Here is a 27,479-nt window from a genome sequence, read left to right as displayed (position 1 = left end):
TTCTCAAATCCCCAAGAACTGAGTTACTGCTGTTGTTGTTATTTATTATTACTGTAGTTATTACGCATATTTAAAAAATTACGAATATGAGGTTCAGAGGGTTAAAACTTGCCAAGTAGTAAAGTGACAGAGTTGGAAATAGATATGCCAGTTCGTGTCCATTAAGTTCCAGGTTCAAGTTCTTATTTGTGTTATAGAGGGAAGGACATGCATTTCTTATATACATCTATCTAGAGAGAGACATTCACATATATACTTCTATATGGTCAATTATTAGGGTCATTCTCCATTCTCCAGGGAACTAGATAACAATTGGGAGAAATAGGCTATGATTTGATTACAGATTCCTACCTTAGCAGTAAGGAAATTATGAATCATCCTCAGAGAAGATTATAATCTAAAGTACAGATACTCCTGAAATCTTGACTACATTCCACAACAAGAACCACTGAAATATATAAAACCTATGCCCTCCACCCCCAACTTGGTGGATTAGGTAGGGAGTTCTGCATAGCTTGCTCAGGAATAGCAGCAGCCGCAACTGCCACACCAGGGGGTATGACAGAGAGGGTCCATCAGTAGAGAGCAGTGTGATTCCAAAAGATTGCCAGCAATGGAGAAGTACAGAGTATCAACAGTAAAGTGTATACCACAGAAGGAAACTGTTCTTAAAAACCACATGCTACCAATATTTGCTATTTCCTGGAGCACCACAGAATCTATATAAAGTATTCTATGCACATTAGTGTAATAATATTTGTTTGCAAGAATAATTCACCTTTAACAGTAGACAGGACCATGGCAACAATGAAAAGCAAGCCTAACTAACGAGATGGTCCCACTTCTTTCTCAGTTCCCAGAAATGTCAGCCTTAACTTTCAACTCCACGGTCATCATTTTCTACTCTTGCTTTCAGCTTGCTGTTGGACTCTGTGAACCACTAAGATCTCTATGTCGATGGTTATGGTTTAATTCTCAGAGAAGAATTATGATACTTTTTTTTTCAGTTTTCCTAATTTCTTAATTGGTTTTTCATAGGATCTGGGACAATGTTAACTTTCTGAGAAATGCCTGGAATAACACCTATTAACAATAGCACAAAGGTAAGGAGGGTGGGAGAAAATCAAATATTTGTTGTAAGGTTCTCATACCACATGTGAATCACATTATGTGAAGGTGTGTTGTGACAAATTAAAGATGTATAAGGCAGACTTCATTTTATTGTGCTTCACTGTACTGAGCTTCACAGATACTACATTTTTTATGAATTGAAGGTTTGTGGCAACCTTGTGTCAAGCAAGTCTATCAGCACCATTTTTTCAACAGCATTTGTTTACTTTGTGTCCTTGTGTCAAATCTGGGTAATTCTCACAATATTTCAAACTTTTTCACCATTATTATACTTGTTATGATGACCTGTTTAATAAATGTGCTGATGTATGCTTCTGAAAAGTTCACCAAGATAAAAAAATTACAAGGGAGTGTCCAAAACTGGCTACATTAATGTGTAAAACTTACAAATCAAATCTCATACTTAGCTTTTTACTATTACAAAAGGCTATGAGATGGCAACAAAATAATGAATAAAACATCTCTGTACTTATTTTCTTAGTAATACTTATCAAATCTCAAACGGTAGAAATAACAAATCTGAAGAAGACCGCATAGCAAAAATACACAAACAAAAATCTCAAACTCGTTTAGGTCACAGACACTTACCTCTTAGAAGTAAAATTTTTTTCCAGCTCCTCATTGTGAACCAACTTTGTATCCCCAAATTGCCATGAAGACTGAAGATCACAGCTCACATCAAGCCGGCACTGGTTAAGAGTATCATGTATGAAACTATACTCTCTGGTATTGGTGCAACAAGGTGACAAGTAAACTAAAAATAAAGAAAAGGGCAACTGGTTATTTGTGTTTAAAATGACATCACTGTACATTTGTACAATGACAACTGTATATCTGTATAAGACAGAAAATAACCAAGTATTTGAATTTTCATTAACATCTGGAGATAGTTATATTTAAGGTTCTATAACAGTAATAAAGGCTTCTTATATTCGGTATAAATGAAAATATGAACTTTGTTTTTCTCCATATACCTATTGAGAGCTCTTAGAAGTTGACAGATAGACTACACAGTACGAGAACTCAGGTGACTCATTTTCAGCTTAAGATGTACATTGACTCTATAACACGCAATGTTACACAAACCTGGTAGCTACTGTTATTGAATAAATATTTCTTCTATTTCTATATAATAAAGAAAAAGCTTGAAATATTGTGAGAATTACCAAAATGTGACACAGAGACACAAAGGGAGCACATGCTGTTGGAAAACTGGCACCAATAAACTTGCTTAACACAGGGTTGCCACAAAACCTTCAGTTTGTTATTAAAAAAAAAACGCATTATCTGTGAACTGCAATAAAAACGTATGCCTGTAGTTATAAGGCTATTTAAATGATTTATTTAGTCTTGTGTGAGTTTTGGTAATGTGTACTTTTTAACAAATTGGTCCATTTCACCTAAGTTGTAAAGGTCATGTATATACATGTGTTATGCTTCCAATGCAGTATTGTGTGTCAGTAGTGATACCCCATTTCATTCCTGATAGCTGTAAGTTGTGCCTTTTATTTTTTTTAAGTCTTATTAAAAACAGTCTTACTAAAGGCTTATCAATTTTTAAGAATCTTTTTCAAGCAGTTTTTTTAGTTTCATTGATTTTTCCTTTCTTCGGCTTGTTTTAGGCTTAACTTATTGTTCTTTTTCTAGTTTCTTAACCTAGAGGCTTAGATTACTGATTTGAAACCCTATTTTCTAATGTAAGTATTTAGTGCGATAAATTCGTCAGCAATGATTTAGCTGTTTCCCTCAAATTTTGACGTTACATTTTCCTTTTCATTCATTTCAATGTATTTTTAAATTTCCTCTGAAATCTCATGAATATTTACAAATGCACTGTTTACCTTCCATGTGTTCAGAGATTTAACTATTACTTTCTATTATTAATGTCTAGTTTGCATATGGTCGGAGAACACATTTTATATGACTTCAATTCTTTTAAATAAGATCCCTTTGGTTGACAGCAGTAAGTTCTTCTACAGCTTTGCAGATTTTGTGTCTAGGTAGTTCTATCAATTGTTGACAGAGGTGTGTTGAAGTCACCAACTACCATTCCAGATTTGTCCGTTTTTCCTTTCAGTGCTATCAATTTTGCTTCATGTATTCTGAAGCTCTGTTGTTTGGGGACACACGTTTAGGACTGCTATGTCTTACTGGTAGATTTATGTAATACACCTCCTTTGTTTCTGGTAATTTTCTTTCCTCTGAAGTCTACTGTATTTGCTCTTAATACAGCCACTCCGCTTTATTTTGTGCATGGCCTACATTTCTCTATATGCTTACCTTCAACCAACCTATATCACTATATTTAAAGTGAATTTATTGACAGTATAAGAGTTAGGTCATGTTTTTTTTTTAATCCATTGTGTAAACCTCTGTCTTTTAACTGGTATGTTGAGGTGACTTATGCTTAATATAATTGATATATTAGGGCTTCAGCTTGCCATTTAGCTGTTTATTTTTCCCTCAGTTGTTCAATTCTCTATTTCACTTTTCCTGCCTTCCTGTGGGTTACCTGAGCATTTAAAAAATTCCATTTTGGTTTATCTATAGTGTTTTTTTATAAAAAACTTCTAATTTTGAGATAAATGTACAGTCATATGCAGTTGTTATATATAATAGAGAGATCCTATATCCCATTCACCCAGTTCCCATAGTGGTAACATCTCACCTTATAATTACCTTAAATACATCCTCTATATAACAGTGAGAATCACACTGAAGAATAATTTTTGTTGCAACTGTCAAACATAATTACAGAACTCAAGAGGAAATCTGTCTATTATACTTCCCTATGTTTTTACCCTTTCCTTTGTTCTTCCTTCATTCCTAATATTCCGAGCTTATTTTGTCATTTTCTATTTGGAAAACTTTGTTTAGACATTCTAAATTAAGATCTACTGATGAAAAATTCTTAGTCTTACTTCATCTGAGAATGTCTATTTCACATCTATTCCTAAAGCATACTTTTTCTGGGGACAGTTCTTTTCTTTCTGCACTTAGAAAAAAAAGTGCCACTTCCTCTGGGCTCCATGGTTTCTAACAAGAAATTTTCCATCATTAAATTTTTCCCCTAGAGAGAACATTTAGTTTCTTTCAAGATTTTTTCTGTTCTTAGTTTTCAGAAGTTTGACTATGATGTGCCTTGCCATATACTTCTTTGGGTTTATCTTATTTAGGGTTTATTCAACCTTTTGACTGTACATATTTATGCCTTTTGCCAAATTTGGGGAATTTTCAGCCAGTATTCCTTCAAATACTCTTTCAACTCTATGCTCTCTTCTACTCCTGAGAGTCTGAGGACAAGGATGTTAGATCTTTGATTATTGTTCCACAGGTCCCTGAGGCTCTGTTAATGTTATGTTTTCTCTGTTGTTTAGGCTGGGTAATTTCTATTGTTATATCTTCAAATTCACCACTTTTTCCCAAAGTCTTCTCAATTCTTCTCTGGAAACCATCCAATTAGTTTTAATTTCAATTATTGTATTTTTCAGTTCCAAAACTTCTATTTACTTAGCTCTTTATTACATTTTCCATTTCTTTGTTGAGAATTTCTATTTTTCTATGTTTCAGGAGTGTTTATAATTGCTTATTGAAACACCATTACAATGGCTAGCCTTGTCAGATAATTCCAACATCTATTTCATCATGGTGTTGGCATCCATTGATTTACCTTTTCTCACTTGAGTTGAGATTTTCCTAGTTGGTGGTAACTTATGAATGATTTTTTTTATACCTTGGTCATTTGGGTTACTCATCATATTTGACCTTGTGTTTTAATAAGCCTCTACTAAGACTAAGCCAGCAAGGGAAACTGCCAGCAAGAAAAGGGGCGGAGGAACACTGACTCTTTAACACTAGGCAGGGTTGAAATCATGGCTCTCTACAGGGTCTTCACTGACACTGCGGGAGGGTGACAGATACCTTTGTTACTGGTGTGTGTGACACAAGTCTATGCTCCCCACTTGGTCTTCACTTAACTCTACTCTCACTAAGAAGGGGCGACTCATCACCACAGGGCAGGAGTGGAAATCCACTGACACTATGGTGGCCAGGGATAGCAGGGAGGGGAACTTATTATGACGTTCCATGAAGGGGAGAGGCACAGGTGGAAGTCTAGGCCCTCCACTTACCCTCTGCTGACAAAGATGTAGGGGTTATCCCATTTTCCCCCCTGGTGTTTTGCAGGAGTAGGGTGTTCATTGTCAAATAGCTTTCTGTCTTTCTAGGACACCCCTTTCCCAGTCCTTGACAAGGCAGAACAGACTCTTAGGGCTTTTTGTGTCTGTACAAGTTGGCATTCCTGTGTTGTGGGCACCCAATCTGAGACATGGGAGAAACAAAAAGAAAATCCAGAGACCTTAATGCTGTCATTCCTTGACTCCCAGGGCCACTCACTGGTCTAGCTTCTTCTCTCCACCTTTTCAAAGTCTTCTTATGTTTGTTTTATATGGATGATGTCCAATGTTTTTAGGTGTACTTAGTGGGAGTGATATGAGACACGTCTGTTTTATTTTGGGTGGAACTAAAAGTACGTGTGTATTTAAGGAATTAAAGGCTGACTTTTTTATTTAGAACCAAAACAGAAGATGAACGTAAACTAAGAATCAGAGAAATGCAGTAACAGTTATGAAATAATCTCATCTTCCATAGAAACACTACCTTTCCCAGCTGTCCTTCTGATCTTGGGAATGGTGAATTTTTTCAAAGGACTGACTTCTACACTAGTAGTAAATAAAGGTTCACTGGTTGAGTTCATCTTCCATACTGTCTTGTGTTCAGCAGTCTCTTTCATTTCCATTTTGTTGGTGGCCTAAAATCAACCCAAAGTTATTAAATAAAAGGTCAATAAATACACAAGAGGCAAAGGCAGTAAAACTGTTTAAAAGTTCTTAAATGAAATTGAATAAGGATATATTTTTGGTCACATTCACAACAGGTTTCAATATTAATTTGCCAGGTTACCTGAAATAGAAAATGAATGAACAACTTTGGCTTTTATAAAATATTAAAAATATTTATTTTGTAGTTTCTAATACATATTTTCCTTGCAATTTAAAGCCTCTGTTTTCCTGAAAAGCTTAATAACAACCAACGATTTTTATTAAACATTTGGTAAAATTCTTGCCAAATACCTATTTTTAAAAGTATTTTTTCTGTACCCTTTTGTAAATTGAATGATATTCTCTAAATCAGACTCTTCGGCTTTGGGAGAAATGTATGAAAGTTGTAAACCAATTATTGCATGGATATCCCTACAATCGATGGTCTGAAACTGTCAGTCACCCAATGGCTATTGTTTCATAGTTATCACTTTACAAATGGATTAAGACACCATCTATTATCATATTAGTTGTAACACATTCCTTTCCCTCCCTCCTCCTGAAACACACACACACACACAAATTAACCTTTCAATTAGAATTCATACTGGATATCAAAGGAAAGCTGTGCACCCACACATTGGGAAATGTATGCAAAGATTTTTTTTTATACCATTTCATAATATGGTTCATGGGCCTCCTGATACCTATCAACTGATTAATTCAAATGTTAGATCACAATTCAAATTAAGAGTTGCCAAAATTCTACAGAAGGATCACAAAGGATAAGATTCTATAGAAGCTTCACAAAGGATAATTCCCCATAATCCCCACTCCTCCACCATATGTGAAAGGTGATCTTGCAATCTCCCAATCAAATGTGGATCAGAACAGCAAAAGGACCAAGACCTCTAGAAAGAGAGGAAAATCAGCCTTTCTCTCATCCAGCCACACTGACAGACACCAGTGGTGTTACCTCCTAACAAGAATACCTGTAAGACGCACCAGCTCTAGAGACAGCTGTCAAGGCTGCCACGTTCACATGGAAGTTTAGTAAGGGAAAATGGGAGAATAATTTATTTAGAATAATTTACATTACAACAAAAACACCTCTTCAATTAATCATGATGTATACCTACTGAGTGCAAAGGTGTACAACCATCAGCTGAATATACGCAAAGAGCCACATGCTGTGATAATCCTCCATATTTTCTTTAACTATAGTTAAATTATATTTTCAGTTAAGATGGGTGATATTTCAGCTTCTTACAAAATGTATGAAGCTGAAATACGTATGGTTTCTTACAAAATGTTTCTCTGTTAGAATTTACTAATAAAGACTTCTAAAATTCACTGATTTTGTTCCTCAGTGCTCAGGATAATACTTAGCCACAAAGTAGCTAAGTTAAAAACTGTTTGATGAAAGATGAATATTCAAGACTCAATGGTATTCAACATCCTTCATTAAGTAACTTGCACCTAGCAAATTTTCAACTAGAAATAACACCCCTAAACACATCAGCCACATTAAAGTGGTAACAAATTCATACATTTCTTCATGCTCATATATCACAGCCCCATAACCATTTATTTATATTATTTATTTTTACATACATATGCACAAGTATATCACATTATGTATTGTGAAATATATGCAATAGTCCTATAGCCATTATCTTTGGATTTATATATATTATTTATTCTTCTATATGTAAAAATAAAGTCAGGAAGTTTGAATTCAGAGGGTTCATGCTATGGTTGTCCTATGGGGTTATGGGGTTCTGGGTAATTAATTCTAGGTGAGAGTATAGAGAAAGATCAATTCTAAAAACTTCAAGAACACTTAATGCTCAGGACACTGCACTTAGTAGGTCCTTTACAGATACTAAAATGAATAAGTGAACTAAGGATCAAAGAAACCAAAAACAGAAAGCTTCCCCAACAACTAGAACATCAATTCATATAGGTCCTACGAATATGTCTATTATGAGCAACTTTAAGTCAATATATTTAAAGATTACACAAAATAATATATTCCAGGAAAAAAAAAACTAAAATTGATTCAAGAAGAAATTTTAAAAATGCATCATTCTATTACTAATAAAAATAAATCAGTAGTTACACATTGATTCTAAAAATAAAAATGATATTAAAATATCATAAACAAGCCAAATTCAAGCCAGAAATGCAAGAGAGATTTAACAACAGGATATGTATATTTCATTTACTCCTGAAACTATTAAAGGAGAAAAAAAATCAGGTAATTATCTCCATAGATGGAGAGAAAGCATCTAATCAAATTCAAAATTCACTTATGATTTTTAAAAAGTCTTGGTAAAGGAAACATTTATAACTTGATGATAGGTATCTACCAAAAATTTATAGCAAATTGGTAAGTGTCAAATGCACATTTAAATTAAGAATGAAACAAGGATACCCACTATCCCTGCTTCCTTTTAAAAGTGTGGAAGATGTGCTCACAAGGGCAGAAGGCAAGAAATAAAAAGTACAAAGGAACTAAAAAGCTAAAGGGGAAAGGAAAAGGGTTTGGGAATTTCTGGGAATGAAAAAGAATGAGTCTCAGCAGGTAAGAGAAAGCTTAGACCCAAATAACAGATCAAGAATGAATTTTACTTACAAAGGCAAAAAAATCATAATGGCTCAAATTTTGGTTCTACTATTAATTAACAATGTTATATTGGGCAAAATGCCTAATTTCTCTGAGACTAATATTATTGATACCTCACATGGTTGCAGAATCTGTAATACAATAACTGCACACTGAATTGTCAGAGATATCCTAAAGCCTATACTATGGAACCAACCTAATTAGAGAGTTTGTCAAGAAGCAGTAGTGTAAAGATAACTAGGTCAGAAGTCAAGTGATACTGGTTCTAATTCTAGATCTGCAATTAACCAATTAATCTTAGTTAACATACCACTAATTTCCTTTGCAGTGCATTACAAATGGTAATACATTCTTCAGAGACAAGTTAGTGGCAAAGGAATAAATCCCTTTTATGTCAAATAGCCAGACTAAACATTTAATCCTCTCAAAGTCAATTTTAAACATTTGTACTGAGTTTCCTAAGACTATCATTAAAAATTAATGACTTGAATGTTTGAGACCACTGGTTATGGATTAGAAATTACTAAATAAACCTGCAAAATCTTTTACCTGATTACTATCAAACAGTCTTTAAATAACAGAAGTTTGGTGTTTCAATTGAACAATTTAGTCAGAGAGCCCTTGAGTTCCTTTAATAAGACTCAACTGCTTGTGAAAAGGTTTCCTAATATAAGGCAACTCAAGATGACTGTAACTACCTGAAACATTAGTGAGAAAGTTTTTTTCAGTTCTCTTCCAAGCTGTCACATTAATCGGCTTGTCGTTCGTAGCTTACCTTTAACATCTCTAAAAGTTTGCTAATCTTATCTTTTTACAACAAAAAGAAGCAATGCCTCAGTCTCAGGATTTTCTGGCAAACGACACTGTTGCGTTTTAACTTATTTTCACAATTATCTTTTATTTGTGCCAAGTAATACCGATTTCCTACTTATTCTCCAATATACTTAAGTAAAAAATGAATCTATTATAAAATATTGAAGACATTATTGTAATGGTGATATGCAGATATGGCAAAGATCATCCCTCTTCTAGTAATCTCTGGAAAGAATTTCTGATGAATAATGAATAAATAATCTTGGAATTTGAGTCACAAAGACATAAATTCTAAATTCTTCAGGAGAGTTCTGAATGGTTCAAAGTAAGAATTACTTCTGATAAAAGGTCAAATCAGATCATACATAAGATAATGTCTGTAGATTAAGTCATGAATCCCCCAGTTAAGATGATACGATGTTGAAATGAAATATATTTTAGTCCAACTGTTCATTTTATATCAGGAGTTGACAACCTATAGCCTGTGAGTCAAATCCAGCCCACTGTTAGTTTTTCTAGGGCCCACAGCTAAATGACTAAAAAAAAAAATCAAGAATAGTATTTCATGTCATTTAAAAATTAATATGAAACTCAAATTAAAGAGCCTACAGAAAGTTTTACTGGAATACAGCCACACTCATTCATTTATCTATCGTCTATGGCTGCTTTCCCACTAGGATAGCAAAGTTGAGTAAATATGACAGAGTCCCTATGGCCCACAAAGACTAAGATATTTACCATCTAGTCCGTAACAGAAAAGGTTTGCCAACCCGTTATAGATAAAGCAACTAAGTATCAAAGAATTGGGACCATAAAAACCAGGTCTTATGATTTCCACTTTGGGGCTTTTCTCCTATATTCCTGTTGTCTCACTTGTCTCTCCTCTGTGTTCTGAATTTCGTTCCTACCCACTTTGCTTCTCTGTGTCCAGCCCAGCAGCATTTAAACAGGCTCACACCTGATCAAGCAAAAAGCGAAACAGACAAAACATGCTGGGATCAGATCTGCCTGCATCTAGATCACCACCTACTTCCTCCTCAATCTACTTTGATCTCCACCTCCATTAGTCTACCTGAACAGCAATCTTCAGTCACCAATGATTTCCAAGTCAGTCTCACATAGTACATTTCTGGCTCATAACTTACTTGGTCTCTCTACCTTTGATACTCTTGACCAATCTCTTCTTGAAATGATACACTGACTTGAAATAATGCCCTGAGTTCTGTGACTTCATAATCCTGATTTTACATCTACTTCTCAGATGGTGTTTTCTTAGTCTCTTAGCAACTCATCTGTCTTTATTATTGTTAATTAATTTTACTCATTTAAGATAAATTTCAAAATGTTCTCAATTTTTTTTCTTTTTAGTATTTTGTCAAACTAATCTTTGTAAATAATAAAAATAGAACTTTGGTGGTTTTAATTTGCATTTCCTTCATTATTAGCAAGACTGAGTCATCCTGTTTATTTTTCTTGTGACTCACTTGTTCTTATCTTTTCTCTTTTTTTTCCAGGTGAAATGGTCTTTTAGTTAATGCTTTGTAAGGACTCTTTATAAACAGAAATTAGTTTTTGTCTGGCTAAGTGTTGGAATATTTCTTTTAATTTTGTTGATGGCATTTTCCTTCCAGAGCAAAACTTTAATTTTTGTGTAGTCTAATTTCTCAACCTGTTAGAATACTGGATTTTTACACTATCACCAGCAGTATATGAGGGTTCCAGGTGCTTTTATATCCTCACTGGCATTTGATATAGGCAAACTTTAATTTTGTCAATCTGATGGGTGCAAATATCTCACTGTGGTTAGTTTGCATTTCTCTGGTTTTTGATGAGACTGATTATTTACTGAGTATGTTTATTGTTCATGTGTGTTTTCACATTTGTGAAATGCCTGTTAAAGTTTTTTCCCACTTATACAAAGCTGTTTATTCTGTGTATTTGTAAGAAATCTTTTTGAAATACTAACTCTTCACCAACTATACTTGTTGCAAATAATTTCCCCCATTTTTTACCATTCCATACTGTAATGATTATACTTTACACATTTCCTCAAGTCTTATACTAGCCTTCACCTGACCGGCCTATTACTGACAGAGCAAACAGAGGCCTAAATGTTCCAGGAGGAACTTGTAAAACTAGAATTATGTTACTATATTAAAAATTCAGCTTTTAATGATTTAAGTAAATGAGTTTTACATTTTTCAGATTTTTGCACTGATCAAAACAAACTTTGTTAAAGAAGTAATCATAACCTTAAAAATAGTTATAATTACACTGTGTTCATCCTATTTAGAACCATTTCAATGTTCTAAAAGTCACTGATCACATGACATGTAAAGAAAGCAAGATCAAATCTCTAATTTGACCACTGCTACTAGATTATATGATAATCTTATCAGTAGACAAGGGAAAGTTAATTTGATCACATACTGTTGTCTCTGACAGTTTTAGCTATAATCAATACTAAATATGAAATTGGTATAGAGACATGGATTGTGCAAACAGAATGCAGCTGTTCTTAGTGGCAGGACTAAAGCTTCACAACTCTGATAACATCAGGGAAAAGTGAATTGGGGTGAAAATAGACAACATACTAAAGTTATGGAATCCGTAACTCTTTTGCCCTTCCTGGCTCACAGAATGTCAGTACTCGGGTAAGAGAATGCCCTTGTAGGTAAGCAAGGGCTAAAATACATATATTTTTAACATGTACCCTTTCGTAGAAAGCCACTGGAAAACGTGCTTTGGGGAAAAAAGAGAATAAATGTAAAGATGATTTAAAAATTCATGTGGAAGAATAAGTGCCTGAGAATAGCCAACATCCTTAACCGTTATTAAAATTTATTATAGTTATTAAAATTTATTATAATGTTACTATAATCAAAATGATAATGTATTGGCTCAGGAAATACACAGATAACAACAGGACCAGAAGACAATCCAGAAATAAATCTAAGTATCTATGAAAAATTAGCACATAATAAAGGTATCTTGTCAATTTGTTAGGGAAGAGATGGTTTATTTATTAAATGGTGCCAACATAAATGGTTATTCATACGGAAATATGACTAGATCCCCAACTGAGAACATAATATAAAAATATTCAAGTTGGCTACAGTAGAATCAATCATGATACCCTCTGGCAACGCTAGGCATTCCAGGTGAAAGGAAATCTAGAACATTAGGAAAATTATTAATGAAATGAGTGACCATGGGCAAATCCAGCTTCAATAATGATACAAAGTATGCCGAAAGAGGCTAATGAAAAATACAGTAGTGAAAGGGGTAGAGATTACAGTGAAGCTAATACAGCACCAGGGGAGAGATGGAATGGGAGGCATGGGAAAAGAGATTGCAGGCAAAAAGGTAAAGAGAGTGTCTGCAATCCTAGCACAGTGGCAGCTTCCGGTAATGAGTTTCCAAGTGGAAATGAAGCATTACCCTGAGGAGGCCAAGAGAAAAAAGATCTAGATCCATGGAAAGGAATAGGAATGATGACAGAAAACTGGAAGAAGAAATTCTTTCTGATGTCATAATAAACAAACAGAACACTAATGGGAAAAATGAACAGTGGAGGAGTTTTAGATCTCCAGTAGGTCATGTTGAACCAATCAGAGAGTAAGGTCACAGTCAAAAAGATTATGATCTATATGATGTGAAGGAAAAAGGCTCAGACCAAAACAGTATATAGCTTAATGATTCAAAGGTTAACACCTAATTTTATATAAATAGATTTTCAATAAATGTCTCCTAAATTGGGGAGGGGACACTGAAGAGGTAAAGTCAAACAATACAATATTTTCATGGGCTGGGAGGCTTGAAATCAAATTTTGTTGAAGGGGCAGAGAATGCCCTTAAGCTGTTATCAGTAAAAACCTCCTGTTAAATAATTCCTTCTCTCACTTAAAGAATGTTGACCTTTATTTGTCTATCAATTTAGGCAGGAGCATCTGGCTGAGCATCAGATCACTTCTCACTGATTTCAGATTCAACATCCATGAAACCATTATTATATGTCACATATTTCATTAGATATATTCAAAAGGTTTACTGTCAATATTCTGTGAACACATAATTTAAAGGCAGCTCAATTTCATTGTAGTGACTTACAAAGTTCTATCCTTAATTCTCTCTCAAGTTCTTTAACTTGAGGTTTCACTATGGGTAACTTGAAGCTTGGGAGGAGACAGGGACATCTGGAATGCCTAAATGTGAAACAGTGATAATCATAAACTGTTTTTTTTTTAAACTGCCCCTCAGCCTTATACACAGAAGGTAGAAGTTATTAAACTAGAAATATTTTTAAATCTTCTCCACCCTCTTCATATAAAAATAACAGAAAACTGTAAATAACAAAGGAGATTCAAGAGTAGTTTTACTTTGCTTTTAATTTTTATTAAAAATAGCTATTAGGACTATCTTATCATTCCTTTTCCACTCATCATGCTTACTTTGCCCCTGCCAAACTTCAGAATCTTTTAGAAAGAGCACCATGTGGTGATTAACGAACCCTTTTGGAGAAGAAGAGCCATCTGTTGAGTCCTCCTTCCCTAGAGGGCATTATTGTAAATCAAATACAAGGGCTTACAACAACCACACAGTAATTCTAGGAGCTACCTGAACTCACTACAGAAATAACGTGGAAGATTAAAAAAAACACAGACATAACTCCCAAGATGAGAAAAGCTCTGCTCTTCTGATACTAGTTTTACTTAGGTTTAAAATGATCGTATTATAGAATGCTACCAAATAAAAATCTGAGAGATGCTCTCAGATTTGTTTTGAAGACTTTACTAAGATTGAAAAAGCAATTTTTTTCCCCAAATGCAAAAAAAAAAAAAAAAGTCTAGACCTAATCACAGTGGCCAGTTAAAATATGAGGGGAAAAATATCTGAACTGTCAGGCCCAGTTACAAGTAGCTGAGGGTGACCTGGCTAGAGAGCTCACACTCTAGTGACTTAATAATCCAACTTCTCACTTTCCTTCTAAATTTTATGAAACTGCTTTGAAAAAGAACTTTCTCACAAGTATTTTTGGTATAGTATACAAGAAGTCAGCAGACATGGGTTTTCTGTCCTGATTCCGCCACTCACTGAATGTCGGCTCCTAAGCGTTCCTCTCCTCGTCTGTGTTTCTGTGAGGCTTAACGTTGACTGTAAGCTCTACCTATCCTCTCTACCACTTTCAGGCTCTATTCATCTACATTTTCTCTTTAGTTCCACGTATATGCAAGAATTTGTACACGGTATGCAAGCTGATGCCATTCAAGTTTGATAGCTGAGTTAGTTAAGAGCCCCGATCTCTCCTCTAACTTTCAAGTGACTTAGAAAATTTATTGGCCTAGAATACTTCTGTCTATGACTATGACACTTTCGCTTTTTAAATGTCAACAGTTGGTCCAATTTTCATTCTCTGAAGATATTTTGTTATTAGAATCAATGAAATATCATTTGAAACCCATCTGATTAATGTAGTGACCAAATGTGGCAATTCCACTTCTGATTAAAAATGTAAAAGTGAAAAAAATCTGGCTACGAAATAACTAAATTTATTATTCTGCTTATGTACTGGTTCAAAAGGCAATTCCAAACCCTGACTACCACAAATATTCTAAGCAGTATTTGCATACTGGCCTGACTTTCCAACTTAGTTATTCAAAAATTCAATACTTATGCTAAATTAAGGTCCATTTTGTATGGGTTAATCTTCTCCACTGGACTACAATTTACCCATTTTTCTGTCTCCAGCACCAACCATAGTTCCTTATAAAATATGTAATCAATAAGTATCTACTGCAAAGGATAAATATGTACATGCTTTAAAGTATTCCAATAAGTGAAAAGTATACACATTCTTTATGTATCTTTTTTATTGCCAATTATTTATAACTCAATTGCAAAGTAGAAGAGTTTACCCAAAGTGGGCTGAAAAAAAGTCAATACAGTATTATAAGTGGCAGCAGTAATTAAGCCATTATTTGAAACACTTACCACACTTCAATGGAATCTACCATCATACAGTTGTGATCAGAACTCAGTCCATACATGAAAAATGCCAAAGGAATATCTACAAAAAAAGAAAAAGGCAGAAATATGTAGAGAATTATGGTCAGAAGCTCCCTCCGGAATAACCTCTTCATTTTCCTCTTCATTCATTTCTTCTCCCTCCTGATTTCTGCTTGCCTTTCACTCTTGTTTCAAACGGGCGGGTGGTGTAGGGGGTGGAGGTTGACTCTCTGCATGTCTCAGTGCCTTCTCTCTCAAACCCTTGCATTCTTTTCTCCTCTCATTCCTCTATTCTCATTAAGTCTTTTCCTTTCAGCACATTCTCATCTGCTATTCAGAATCAGCTCACCACTTTTATGCAGTCATCCAGTAGAGAAAAGGACACTTTGGACATAGCTGATGAGTTTGCTCTTGGATTTTTAAATACAGCACAAAACACTAAGAAATAGTGCTAGCTTTATACCAACTTTTAAGTAAGTCATTATAAATAGTTGTGATACATGCTGTGCTCTGTGCAGGTACTTCACATATAGTATCTCATTTAAGCTTCACTGACTATAGTATTATTCCCATTTTTTCAGATGAGAAAACAGAGACTCAAAGTTTAAAACACTTGCCCAAGACTACCCAACTGCTAAGTTGGTTTTCAAGTCCAGGCTTGATGTCTGAATTCTAAACCACTACTCTCTCCCAACTAGTTCTTAAGTTTCTTTCTAGAGGCATTTAAACCTTAACTCTGATTACATGTACCATTTTAATTAGTTGAAATCATGGTGACTTGTTATAATTGGTTTCACGTTTATGCCGTAGTTTCAGGATACTACTACTTATGCCTTGATTTCAGGATACTACTACTGATCACGTGGTCATATCTATATGTTTCTAATCCATACATTAAAATGCTATATATTCTTTAAGATAAAGTTTTTTTAATTAGTGAAACATCCAGCAAAATTTTGGACTGACTCCAAATTCCAGATTTTTTTTTCCTTTTCTCCAAGTTAAACATTCAAAAATATTGGAAGTATTTAAAATAGAGAGTGTAGATTCATTTTTGATTTAAAACTCAATTTATAAACAGGAAAATCTTATCCTTTACTGATTTATTATTTTGCCTATGTTTTACTTCAGTGCTTTAATGAAGTGTCATTGTCCAAGACACCCAAATAAATAAAAGGAGAGACTATAAAGAAACAATTGGGGGTAAGTGTAGTCACGTAGTATCAAGGTAATAAGAATGAGAGGCTGGTGTATAAAAATGAAATGCCAGGGATGAGGGCTTGGGGGAGGGTATAGCTCAGTGATAGAGCATGTGCTTAGTATACACAAGGTCCTACGTACAATCCCCAGTACCTCCATTAAAATAAAAAAAAGAACTAGCTGGAAAAGAAATGAAATGCCAAATAATTTAGGAAGTAGAAATTCAGAGCAATCTGATAGTGATGGTCCATCCCTCACATATTCTCACAGTATGAGCTGGCATTCACATAAAAATATCCATAACAGTATGAAATATTTAGTAATACTTATATGGGTAATATGTTCATTTGGAAGTTAATGATTAGTGGCATCTGTATGTCTACTATAATGACCGTAAGTTAATATACAATTTTTAAATCAGTACATCTGTAAGAATCTGAAGCAAACTTGCAAATTAATATGACTGGCACGTATAAAAAACAAGTATTTATGAGAATATAAAAGTTACCAATTTCATTTTAATTTGACAATGAAAGTTGCTCAAGGAAAGATGTTAACATAAAGACTACTTGCACAGAGCTGTTCCAGACTTTCTGGAGTGGCAAACAAAACCCCTGGGATTGGAAAAAAAATTGGCTATGTGGACACTGAAATTACAGAACACCACCAATCACAGGTTTTAACAAAGAAGGTACTGATTGGGTAAGCCTTTCCACAAATTCATGGGAGATATTCCATTAAGAAAAAAACAGACTGTCTTCAGGACTTTATCTCTCTACTAGAACCTATCTAGTATAGAAACTCTGACTTGAATCTGCAGAAGGATGTATGCATTTGATTTGTTAAGCGTATGGTTGAAACACTGAACTAAAGTTTCTACGAAATATAAGAATTTCATATTCCCTGACATAATTCAGATTTTCTTCTTTAGAATTAACTATTTAGCAAGAAAAAAATGGCTTATAAAAGAGTTGGGGGAAAAAGGTCTCAGTTTTATCTCTTTTTAACCTGTTTAAAGGAGATGCTAAGAATATGCTGTGTAAGAATTCAAGTGACAAGGAGGCAAGTCTAGAAAACTGTGTTTAGTTGCGAGAAAAAATCCAAAAGAAATGTCAACACTCCAATTCTTCAGGAACTTGTATTAGGGAACAGAAAACAGAGAAACAAATGTCAACTTCAGAAGACAAACAAGCAACATATGTTCAGGTATAAAATTACATTGGAAAATTAAATAAGCTTGTTATGAGTTTGTCAAATTAACACTGTTATTAAGTGGAGCATAGGGTGCCCGGTGGTGAGCCCAGGTTCAACCAAAGACAATCAGAGGCACTGAACTAGAGAAGTCTATCATTCAGAGATACAAGAAGAAATACTTGACATGCCTTAAGGGACCACATGGGAGGTCAGGCAGAGTGCAGACAGAGAGGCAGAACCTGAGCACGTACCTTTATTAGGGTCTGTGTGTGGCATGCTTTGGGTTCCTGGGCTAAGGCCTGATTGATCAACTCAAACCAAAAAAGCAGGGTTTTTGTAAGCCACACAGGCTCATAAGCAGAAGGCAATGGGAGGCAGGGAGACAGCTGACTGTTGGGGTAGTCAGATTAGAAACCTGCACGCGCTTGTGACTCTGAAGGCTACTATCTAGGGCTACCTAGGGTGGATGCACTTGCTTGAGGGGACTAGCGTCAGTTTAAGGTCACTGCAGGCTGCTTGGCCAAATAAAATGGATTCCAAGCAGCAATACCATGGAGTAGCTTACCTAAACTCTCGATGAAGCTTGAGGTGAAAAGCAGAGAAATGAAGTGATCAGTGTGCCAAGATTTGGGTAAAGAACTTATTCTACTCAATTAAATTCAATTATTTAAGCAGGTGAGTTTTTTTTACTGAAGTATAGTCAGTTTATAGTGTTGTGTCAATTTCTGGGGTATAGCATAATGTTTCTGCCAGACATATACATACGTATGTTGTTTTCATAATCTTTTTCATTATAGGTTACTACAAGATATTGAATATAGTTCTAAGCAGATGAGTTTTAAATGAGTTTTTAAAGAAGTCTGGAAAAAAAAAAGTCCTGTGTTGAGAAAGAAGATCTTAACAGACACTTCTAGAAAAAATATTACTCTAAGTTTGATATCCAGGTATATATACTTTCCAATTACAGATCACTGCTATGCAAGCACCAGGAACTAACATTCACATTCATGAAATTACCTGTATCTCTGGTGTTAGTGAACCAAGGACAGTGGTTCTCAAATTATGGTCCTTAGACCAGCAGCATCAGTATCACCGGGAAAACTGTTGGCAATGAAAATCTTCTGGCCCGACCTTAGACCTACTGAATCAGAAACCTTGGGAGTTGGGCCCAGCAATCTGTGATTGGACAAGTTCTCCAGTGATTCTGATGTAAGCTAAGTACAAGATATACCGGTAGACAATGCTGAGGAAAGCATCCCATCAGCTGCATAAGAATCGTTTCTTTCTTCTTTCCCTTCTTTTTTTATTTTCAGTATTAGCAATCTCTTTCAACCAGTGTCACTATTAGGAGAAAGAAATATTCTTAACTGGGACCCCTGCTTTCAGTCTTAATGCTCCTATAGATCAAGAATCCAAAAGAAATTTTTAAAAAATGTGGTTTTGCTTTTTGGGGAGAGAAGGGAGGCAGTTATTCAATTCATTTAAGAATTTATCAAGCAGTTACCATGTTTCAGGCACTCAGCAAGAAGGAAAGACAAAGAAGTAGAATAGAACTCTGAAAGCCACCAACAATTTTATCTTGGATACCATTCAATGTAATGCTAATAACACAGACTGCCTATTTCTGAGTGCCTATGTGTATATGCAGAAATACCCACAAGAGTAATAGGTAATTATACTGAAGCAACAGACTACCAAAGCAAAAAACCATGGTTCATCCCTGATGATCTCGGGTTAGTGGTTCTTAAACTTTTAACATATATCAGAATCACCTAGGAGGCTTATTAAAACACAGATTCCTGGGTCCCATCTCCAGAGTTTACAATTCAGTATGTCTGAGCTGAGGCCCAAGAATGTTTATTTCTAATAAATTTCTAAGTAATGCTGATGGTCCAGGGACCATGTTTTGGGAACCACCAATCTAGATGATCAGGCATAATAAAATTTGGGCACTTCATGAAGGAAAAGCCTAAGGATTACCAGTACATTTCTCAAGACTTATTCACTTATGTTCATTGCTTGGATTTAATCTGTTGTCCTCAAGACAAAGAGAATATGCAAGAGAGAGATTAAACTATGTGGTTTAACAATTTTATCACAATAATCCATGTTTAGTTGTGTATGTTGCATCAATAAATCTCTAATATGAGGGATTTCCTAAACTAGAAGCAAAAACTAGTCCTCAAACATTTCCACGATTTTGTGGTGACTTATTTTTTTTAAGTCTGAATTTTGTTTTAATATCCTCTACCGTATAGATGAACTTCTCTGAAAATTTGGGGCAGGGTCTCCCTCTACCTAATTAAACATAGTCAAATGAGAGTAAAGTTAAAAGTAATTTACATGCTTTAAAGACAATCCCAGGAGCCTAGGCTACGGGAAAGAATACTTCCAGTCCAGCTGCTTTTCAACAGATGAATAATTAAAGGTAATAGGCCCCCAAGGGCTAGGACTCCCCTGGTTCCTTTCCCTTTAGTCTAGAAGCTTTGGTAAAAATAGATCAGGTTCCACAAAGAGGCCAAGGTCATTCTGGCTACAAAGGTGAGAAAACAGATTATCTTTTCACCAACTCAATCCTCCAGTCCTAGTCCTTCCTCCAACCTTCTCAAATGCCCAAGTTCTGATCAGCTTGACCTAAATAGAACCACTCAAGCGTGAAATAAATTAGCAAAGGATAACTTCCAACCTATTCCATTTCAAGGAAGATAACCTGGATTACCTACCCTTCTCCTCCACATCAACCTTGTTTTATAATATTTATAGATGAACACAATGAGAGGGTAACTGTTACCATTAGTGAGCCCAAGTATTAAATGTAAAGAATGCCTTTCTCTAAGTTACTGAAGCACACTACATTAAAAACACAGTGAAAAGCAAATGACAACAGCAAGAAAGAGGCCACCTTGCCTGCTTAAAGTCACTTCTTGTCTTCCCTATGCAGATATAAACAGAGAGCAGACTGCTTGGCTGAAGTCCTTCTCAGAAGGATGTAAAATGTGCAAGTTAACTGTACTACCAGGCTGTGGAAGATGAAGAATAGATTGATCAATCAATATAACCCCAAGCTGAGTACATTCTCTGCTCAGCAGATGGAAATTACATGCAAAAGGAGTTAGGGAATTGTTGTAAAAGCACAGGGATAAGATTAGTAGCTAATCTAGTATGGCTACGAGACTTTTTAAAAGACATTAGGGAAATGCAAAGGAATAATCAGGTGATTAAAGACAATGACACACAATTTTCAAGGGTATTAAAAACATAAAACTCTTAGGAGAGAGAATAATAAGAGCACCTTAGTTAATCCTTGTAGAATCTATATCTGTTACTTTCTCTAACAACTTAGTCTCTAAAATTGGTCAGATCTAAAAACCCACGCAATTCATTTTAATTTATGTAGGAAAAATAACTATATAGGTAATATATGAGGTAACACTTGACAAATTTCTGACTAGGACTGAACCAACACTGAATCAACTTTTCCTTCTGCAATGGAGTGTTTCCTAGTTAAAAATCAAGAGTATTCCTCAGATCGCCCTCTAATGGCAATGAACTGTGCACTGAATCACTCTTGCTATTCAAGATGTTCCCCTCATTTAAGAATATTAAGCTATCTTTCTGTGTTGCTCCAAAAAATTCAACAGTAGTTTCATTTTCTACGTATCTTGGTATGAAAAATACAGCCACTAATCATTATTCACCTATTATGGTCTGTTGAACCTAAAAGTAAGAAATGTGTGGCTGAGGCCAAAAAGATGAGGTAAAAAAATCTTTTAAAACATAATACTGAACCATGTGTATCTGTAATGAAGTTACACCCAGAAAACACTAATGTACAGTTATAATTCCTAAATAAATTTATCTAATTATACATCCTTCTCATGAAAGAGGCAGAATCTTTATTTTAAAATTAGTATTTTCCCCATATTTAAATTTAAATTTGAGAAGATAAAAACCGGCAATTATACACTCTTCTTTCATATCAGCAACAAACTAACAATGCGCATCCTTACTAATGTTCAAATAGATCTTAATATATAAAGAACAAACTAGTGGTTACCAATGGGGAGAGGGAAGATGGAGGGGCAATATAGGGGTAAGGGATTAAGAGGTACAACCTACTAAGTATAACATAAGCTACAGGAATATATTGTACAACATGGGGGATATAGCTAATATTTTATAATAACTGTAAGTGATGTATAACCTTTAAAAATTGTGAATCACTACACTGTACACCTGCAACTTATTGTATATCAATTATATTTCAATTAAAAAATAGACTTTAAGATAACTTGTTTATTTCTAACTTCTCATTCATTTTAAGACTCTACCTGACTCTAATAACTAACAAGCTTCTCAAAATTCTGAGAAGCAGTTTAATCATGCAATGTCTAAAGTACTAAAACCGCCTGACAGGTATCACACCAGGTGACACACTGAAGACTTAAAGGACTTCAAAGAAACCTGTGAGCAAACTTTGAATATTTTCAAGTTCCTAGAAAAAAAGTAACTAGAATACAGGTCATAGCACCCGAGGCAGAGAAACGAATTTCGATCAGTTTTCTTGACTTTCGTGATGACCAAAAATTACAATCCCCCTTTTAGATAGTCCATAAATACAAGGTGACCAAAACAGAATAATGTGCCTTAAGTTTTTCTTCAGACTTAGCAAATTTGTAACTAATAATTTTCCTTTAAAACTTAGCATATGTAGTTCAGAAAGTTTTTAAAAGAAAATTATTTAACTTATGCCACAGATCAGGGATAAATATTTTTAGTGGCAGTTTGATGAAGTCAGATCACCTGGTTCCAAATTCTGTTCTGCCTCTTACTAACTGTGCAACTTTAGACCACTTACCTAATCTCTCTGTGTCTCAGTTTCTTCATATATAATAACAGAAAAATAAGTATTCACTCAGTAAGTTAATTCCATTAATTAACACTCTCCTGTTGTACTGGTTAACTGAATTAATATACACAAGACATGACTGCTTTGTAGTAAAGTGCTATGTAAATGTTGGCAATTATTGGTGCATCTTTAATCACATAAGGAGGTATAATTTTTAACCCCTATAGTTTAATATCAATCATCTAACATTCCTCCATTCATTTTCAATTAGTTACACTATTTATTGACCTGTGAATCCCTACTCTCTTTTTACTCTTAAGAAAAACATGTATAAGTCAAGAGCTTGTATTTGTATGAGTAGGCACACCATAAATTTGGAGAAAGTAAATAAAATACTAAGTTTAACTGATTGGAATGGGCTTGAAAGACACCTACAAACACAAAAATTAGGTCGTTTGGAGAGAGAGAAAGATGGATTTGTGGCACTTTTAAAATTTGTTCTTTTGCTGTTCACTGAAGTTGCTTTCTATTCTGTGGCTAAATATGATGTCACACAAACACATCTCACAGAATGTAAAGGATATATAAACCTTAAGTAAGATTATCATTCCAAGCTCAAAAGGCCTATAGGCATCCCTAACCACCATTATAATATGTAATACTGGTAGAAAAAAATGTGAGTTTATATAAGCTTTGTCCCTTTTGGATTTGTTCTATTATATTAATGGCACAAAACTGTGGTAAAGTTTTCATCTATTTATACCAGAAATCTTTGCTCATACTTCCCTTTACAAATAATTCATTTTCGCTCATAGTTTCTGCTAAAATTCAGCATTAAAATGCTTCTGAGCTTTAAAGATCTTTCTAAACAAGACTTTACTTGTAAACCACAGAATACAGAACACTGTCCCATCAAAAAAGAGGTCACTACAAGGTGCAATAAACATAGATTAATGGAAAAAGCAAAGGATTGGCAGCCAAAAATGTAGGCTTGAGGCCCTAGCTCTGCTACTAACTAGCTACTTCAGTTTATAAAACCGAAAATGTGTTCCCCTAAAAACAACATCTCTCAAGTTTATTGCTAAATTTGTTTTGGGGGAGGAAGTCTTACACCCTTTAGAGAGTCTGATAAAGCCACACATCTTTTCCTTAACAAAAATCAACACAATCCACTCATTATTTGCAAAGAATTAGGGCCTTCAAGTAATCAGAGGTCCGTGTATCCCAAGGTAAGAACCTCTAAATGAGAGAATTATAATGGTTCCTGCCAATTTAATATAAAAAATGCCACTTAATCATTCTAATCCCCCTCCCCACAAAAAAAACCTTTACAGTCTTGCTGTTCAACCTGTAAATATACCAGTGCTAACAAGCTCATGCTTATAAAAGTGTAAAGGAAATGTCACATTCTCTTCATTGGCGAAAAGAAAGTGCGTCCCCCTTTGTGGGGTGTGTGCTCACGCAGGAGGTTTTAGATTTGTACCCTGACAAGCTAGATACTCAAATCGTGATTTTCCCTACCGCATTATTGTCCTCAAAATCCTCAAGTTGTTACAGTAAACCTCTCAGAGACACTTAAAAGTCAAAATATTTGTTATATATAGGGTCTAATAAGCACTACCAAAGCTATCTGGAAACAAAAATTAGGTTCTGATAAGGATTTAATTGTCCACATGTATCCACTTTCAGCAGTGTGCCAGCTTTACCAGGGTCTCAGCTGCTGTAATTAAAGACAGACCCTTAGGAGCAGGTATCGTTAGTTTTGAAGAACAGTAATTACAAAAGCTTTGCATTGTGTGGATTATACATTCCAAGCATATAGAATTGCTACCAGACTTGAGAAGCTATCTTAAATGGCAAAGTTGCTCATTAAAGCAATCATAAAATTTATTCTATGTATAAGCTTAAATTTTTTGAACTTCACTTAGCTTGTTGTGCAACTTTACCAAAATAGAGATATTTCTAAAAAGTTAAGTTTTGACAATCTAACCCTACTACTACTAACTTTATAAAACAAAATATTACAGAGTAAAACCTGACCACCTCAGAATACCACTTATAAACACATCATATCAAAGAATAAAACACTGGTGCTCTGGAGGTATTCGTTGAATCAAAAAAAAGTTACATTTTGATAAACAAGGATATGTAACAAAATATGAATAGAAAAAAAAGGTGAGACTTAAGAGGAAAACCAATTCGAACTGTGCAACACAATCATGTTTTCAGAGTTAATCAGATTCCATCACTTCTAACAGAATACCATGGAGGCACTTCAAACCCCCTAAATCACCCTTCGTGAAAGCACAGATATTTTTAAATAAATGAGAAAGGACATAGGAACACAGAAGAAACAAACCAAAGTAACACATTAACCAAAAATAATAATTTCCAATTTTCTAAAATTAATTTTTGGGTATTGTGAAAATGGTGACTGTTTTCCATAATTTAAAAATTTGGCAATCCAGGTATAGTATGTCATCCTTCAGTATGATAAAACATAAGTTTATAATTTAAAAGTGCCCATGTACACTAATTGCTGTACTAACAGAAAAAGTGATCCTCAGGTAACTTGCAATTGAGTAAAAGTACAATGATTTTTTAATAATAAAAGTACTACACTATATTTTATTAGTAATATAAAACAATTTTTATATATAATTGACATAGTTTCAGATGTGCAAGATAATGATTCCATATGTATATTGCAAAATGGTAAAAACATTTTTAATGTATTAAACTACAAAACTAAAATACGGCTGAAAAATATTCTAAAACTGAAATTATCACTAGTCACTAGAGTTAATATTCCAGAAAATATAAATAAAAGTTATGCTATTTTTCCTATTGTTCAACCACTTACCCCTACAGATAATTCGTATTTCTCCTAATCATACGAATTCTTCAATACATTTTGTAAAAGACGTTTGCATGGGTATTCAAGACACTTAGGCATTCTGTCCAAATTCTGACATCTCTATGAGTGGGTAAAGTTGAGATTTTTAGGTATCTGGGCAATAAGGTAGACAGTTTTTTGGTTTTGTTTTAATTAGAAGCTTTTAAGAAAGTGAGCAATGATAGAGCATTGAAAATGTCTCTAAATACTGACTACACTCCTCCAGTCCCCTTGGGCCTCAAATGTTAAAATGTACCCTCCTTTCCAATAAGCAATACCTCTTGAATGAAGCCTAAAACCTCTTCTAGAGTATCTAATAAATAAAATTAACTATTTTCTAAATGTGAATTCAATGGCACTTACGGCCTGTACTACCTGTACTCCCTCTACATATATACATTGTAACATATTGTCAAAACGGGAATTCAGAAACGTAAACAAGCAAATTATAATTTTGTGCCATTTAGACTTTTTACTTTGAAATAGTCTCATATTCATCTGTCACTCCAAAACTAAATAATGCACTCACGGTGTTGGGATGCTTCATATGAAACCCAAAACTTCTAAAACTTGAGCGGAACTGTGGCATCTTTAAAAGCTTAGCAGTTACTGATAACATCAGCCTCTCCATTTTCTGTACCCCATCACTGGTTTTGTCCACACAGCCACCGCGGCGGCTGAGTACCTCAATCTGAACATTCCAAACACACGGAGTAAGTACGCAAGGGAAGGATGGAAACGCCCTTAAAAGATCTGAGTAGGAATGGGCTTAGAAAGCGGCTCATATTAAACTACCTGACAGTCAGGAGACTTTTTCTGCACCCACACCACCGTGGGATCTATAAAGTTTCACATGTTCAAAGAGCTGAATCAAGGAGCCAGGAACTACCAACGCGAAGCAGTGCCGCAAAACCTCTTCTCAGCCCTTACAACGGCCAAAGCGCCCCGGACACGCGGCGGCCGCATCCCCGGGCGCGTTAGGTCCGCCCGCCGTCGGGGGATGCTCACCCCTGGTCGGAGCCCGAACGGCCTCCACGCCCCGCTCCCGAGCCGCCCTCGCCTACCCGAGCGCCCCCACGTCCACCCGCTCCTGCAGCGAGACAGCGGGCGGCCAGCACCGGCGGGCATCGTCCGAGCGCGGGCTCTGCTCAGGGGGTCACGCGGCGCGCGGACGGCCCGGGTAGCCAGGGAAGCTCAGCGCCTCGGGGCGCCGCGAGAGCGGCCGTCACCCGGGCGGCGTTCCCCTTCTCCGCACTCCTGAGCCACACGTCGCGCGGGAGCCCAAAGTTGCGGGACCCGGTTGGGCGGGGATCGGCGAAGCCCCGCCCACCAGGGTGGCCCGCCCGCCCCGCCCCTGGGAGGCCGCGCTCCGGCGGCCGCTGCCCGCAACGAACGCGAGTCGCACGCTCGACGCACCAGGTTCGGTGCGCAGGCATAGAGGATTCGGAGTGTCCCCTTCTGCCTTCGGGCAACCGGGAACTGAGGATCCGGGGACCCGGGAGCCAGGCCAAGTCCACCTGTGGGGCTTCCCCTCACAGTGCCCCAGCTGCTAACGGAGGCGAGCCGCTACCTCTGTGACTCCCAGAACCAGAACCGGGGCTGAGGGGGCGCGAGCGTGGGAACTTGCTCACCCAAGAGAAGCTAAAATTTCACATTCAGAGTCAGGGCGTCCAGGCCCCCTGGAAGGCCCGACATTTTGGGTCCAAATTAAGAATTCCTGAATTTCGTGATAATTAAGTCTTTCTTTAATTCAACCAGGGACCTTGCTAGCTTATAAATCTCCCCACCTCATCCGCCACATTCCCCACAAACCTTAAGCATCCTTCTTTGCCCGGTCAGGTCCTCAGAATCCAAATTTTCGAGGTGAAGCAGAACTTCCTCCACGAGCTCCTGAAGAAACTTCAGGAACGAAGCCGCGCTTCTCAGGCACGTGAGTGCGCA

At 35.8% G+C, this 27,479-nt stretch overlaps 1 protein-coding gene across 1 annotated transcript in view; it reads right to left on the bottom strand.

Moving 5' to 3' along the window:
* Positions 1-26,649, bottom strand: part of TEX15 (testis expressed 15, meiosis and synapsis associated) — a 48,162-nt gene extending 21,513 nt beyond the window's left edge. The window contains exons 1-4 of the mRNA XM_032468500.1: positions 26,603-26,649; positions 15,385-15,460; positions 5,791-5,941; positions 1,720-1,885 (exon numbers count right to left, since the gene is read on the bottom strand). Coding sequence (XP_032324391.1) covers positions 1,720-1,885; positions 5,791-5,929 — 305 coding nt within the window. The 5' untranslated portion in view covers positions 5,930-5,941; positions 15,385-15,460; positions 26,603-26,649. The remainder of the gene's footprint in view (positions 1-1,719; positions 1,886-5,790; positions 5,942-15,384; positions 15,461-26,602) is intronic.
* Between the last annotated feature and the right edge of the window lie 830 nt (positions 26,650-27,479).

This window comes from Camelus ferus, chromosome 26, assembly GCF_009834535.1.
Source record: "Camelus ferus isolate YT-003-E chromosome 26, BCGSAC_Cfer_1.0, whole genome shotgun sequence".
Lineage (NCBI taxonomy): Eukaryota > Metazoa > Chordata > Mammalia > Artiodactyla > Camelidae > Camelus > Camelus ferus.
The sequence above is the reverse complement of the archived record's forward strand: the minus strand, read 5'-3'. Positions and strand labels throughout refer to the sequence as shown.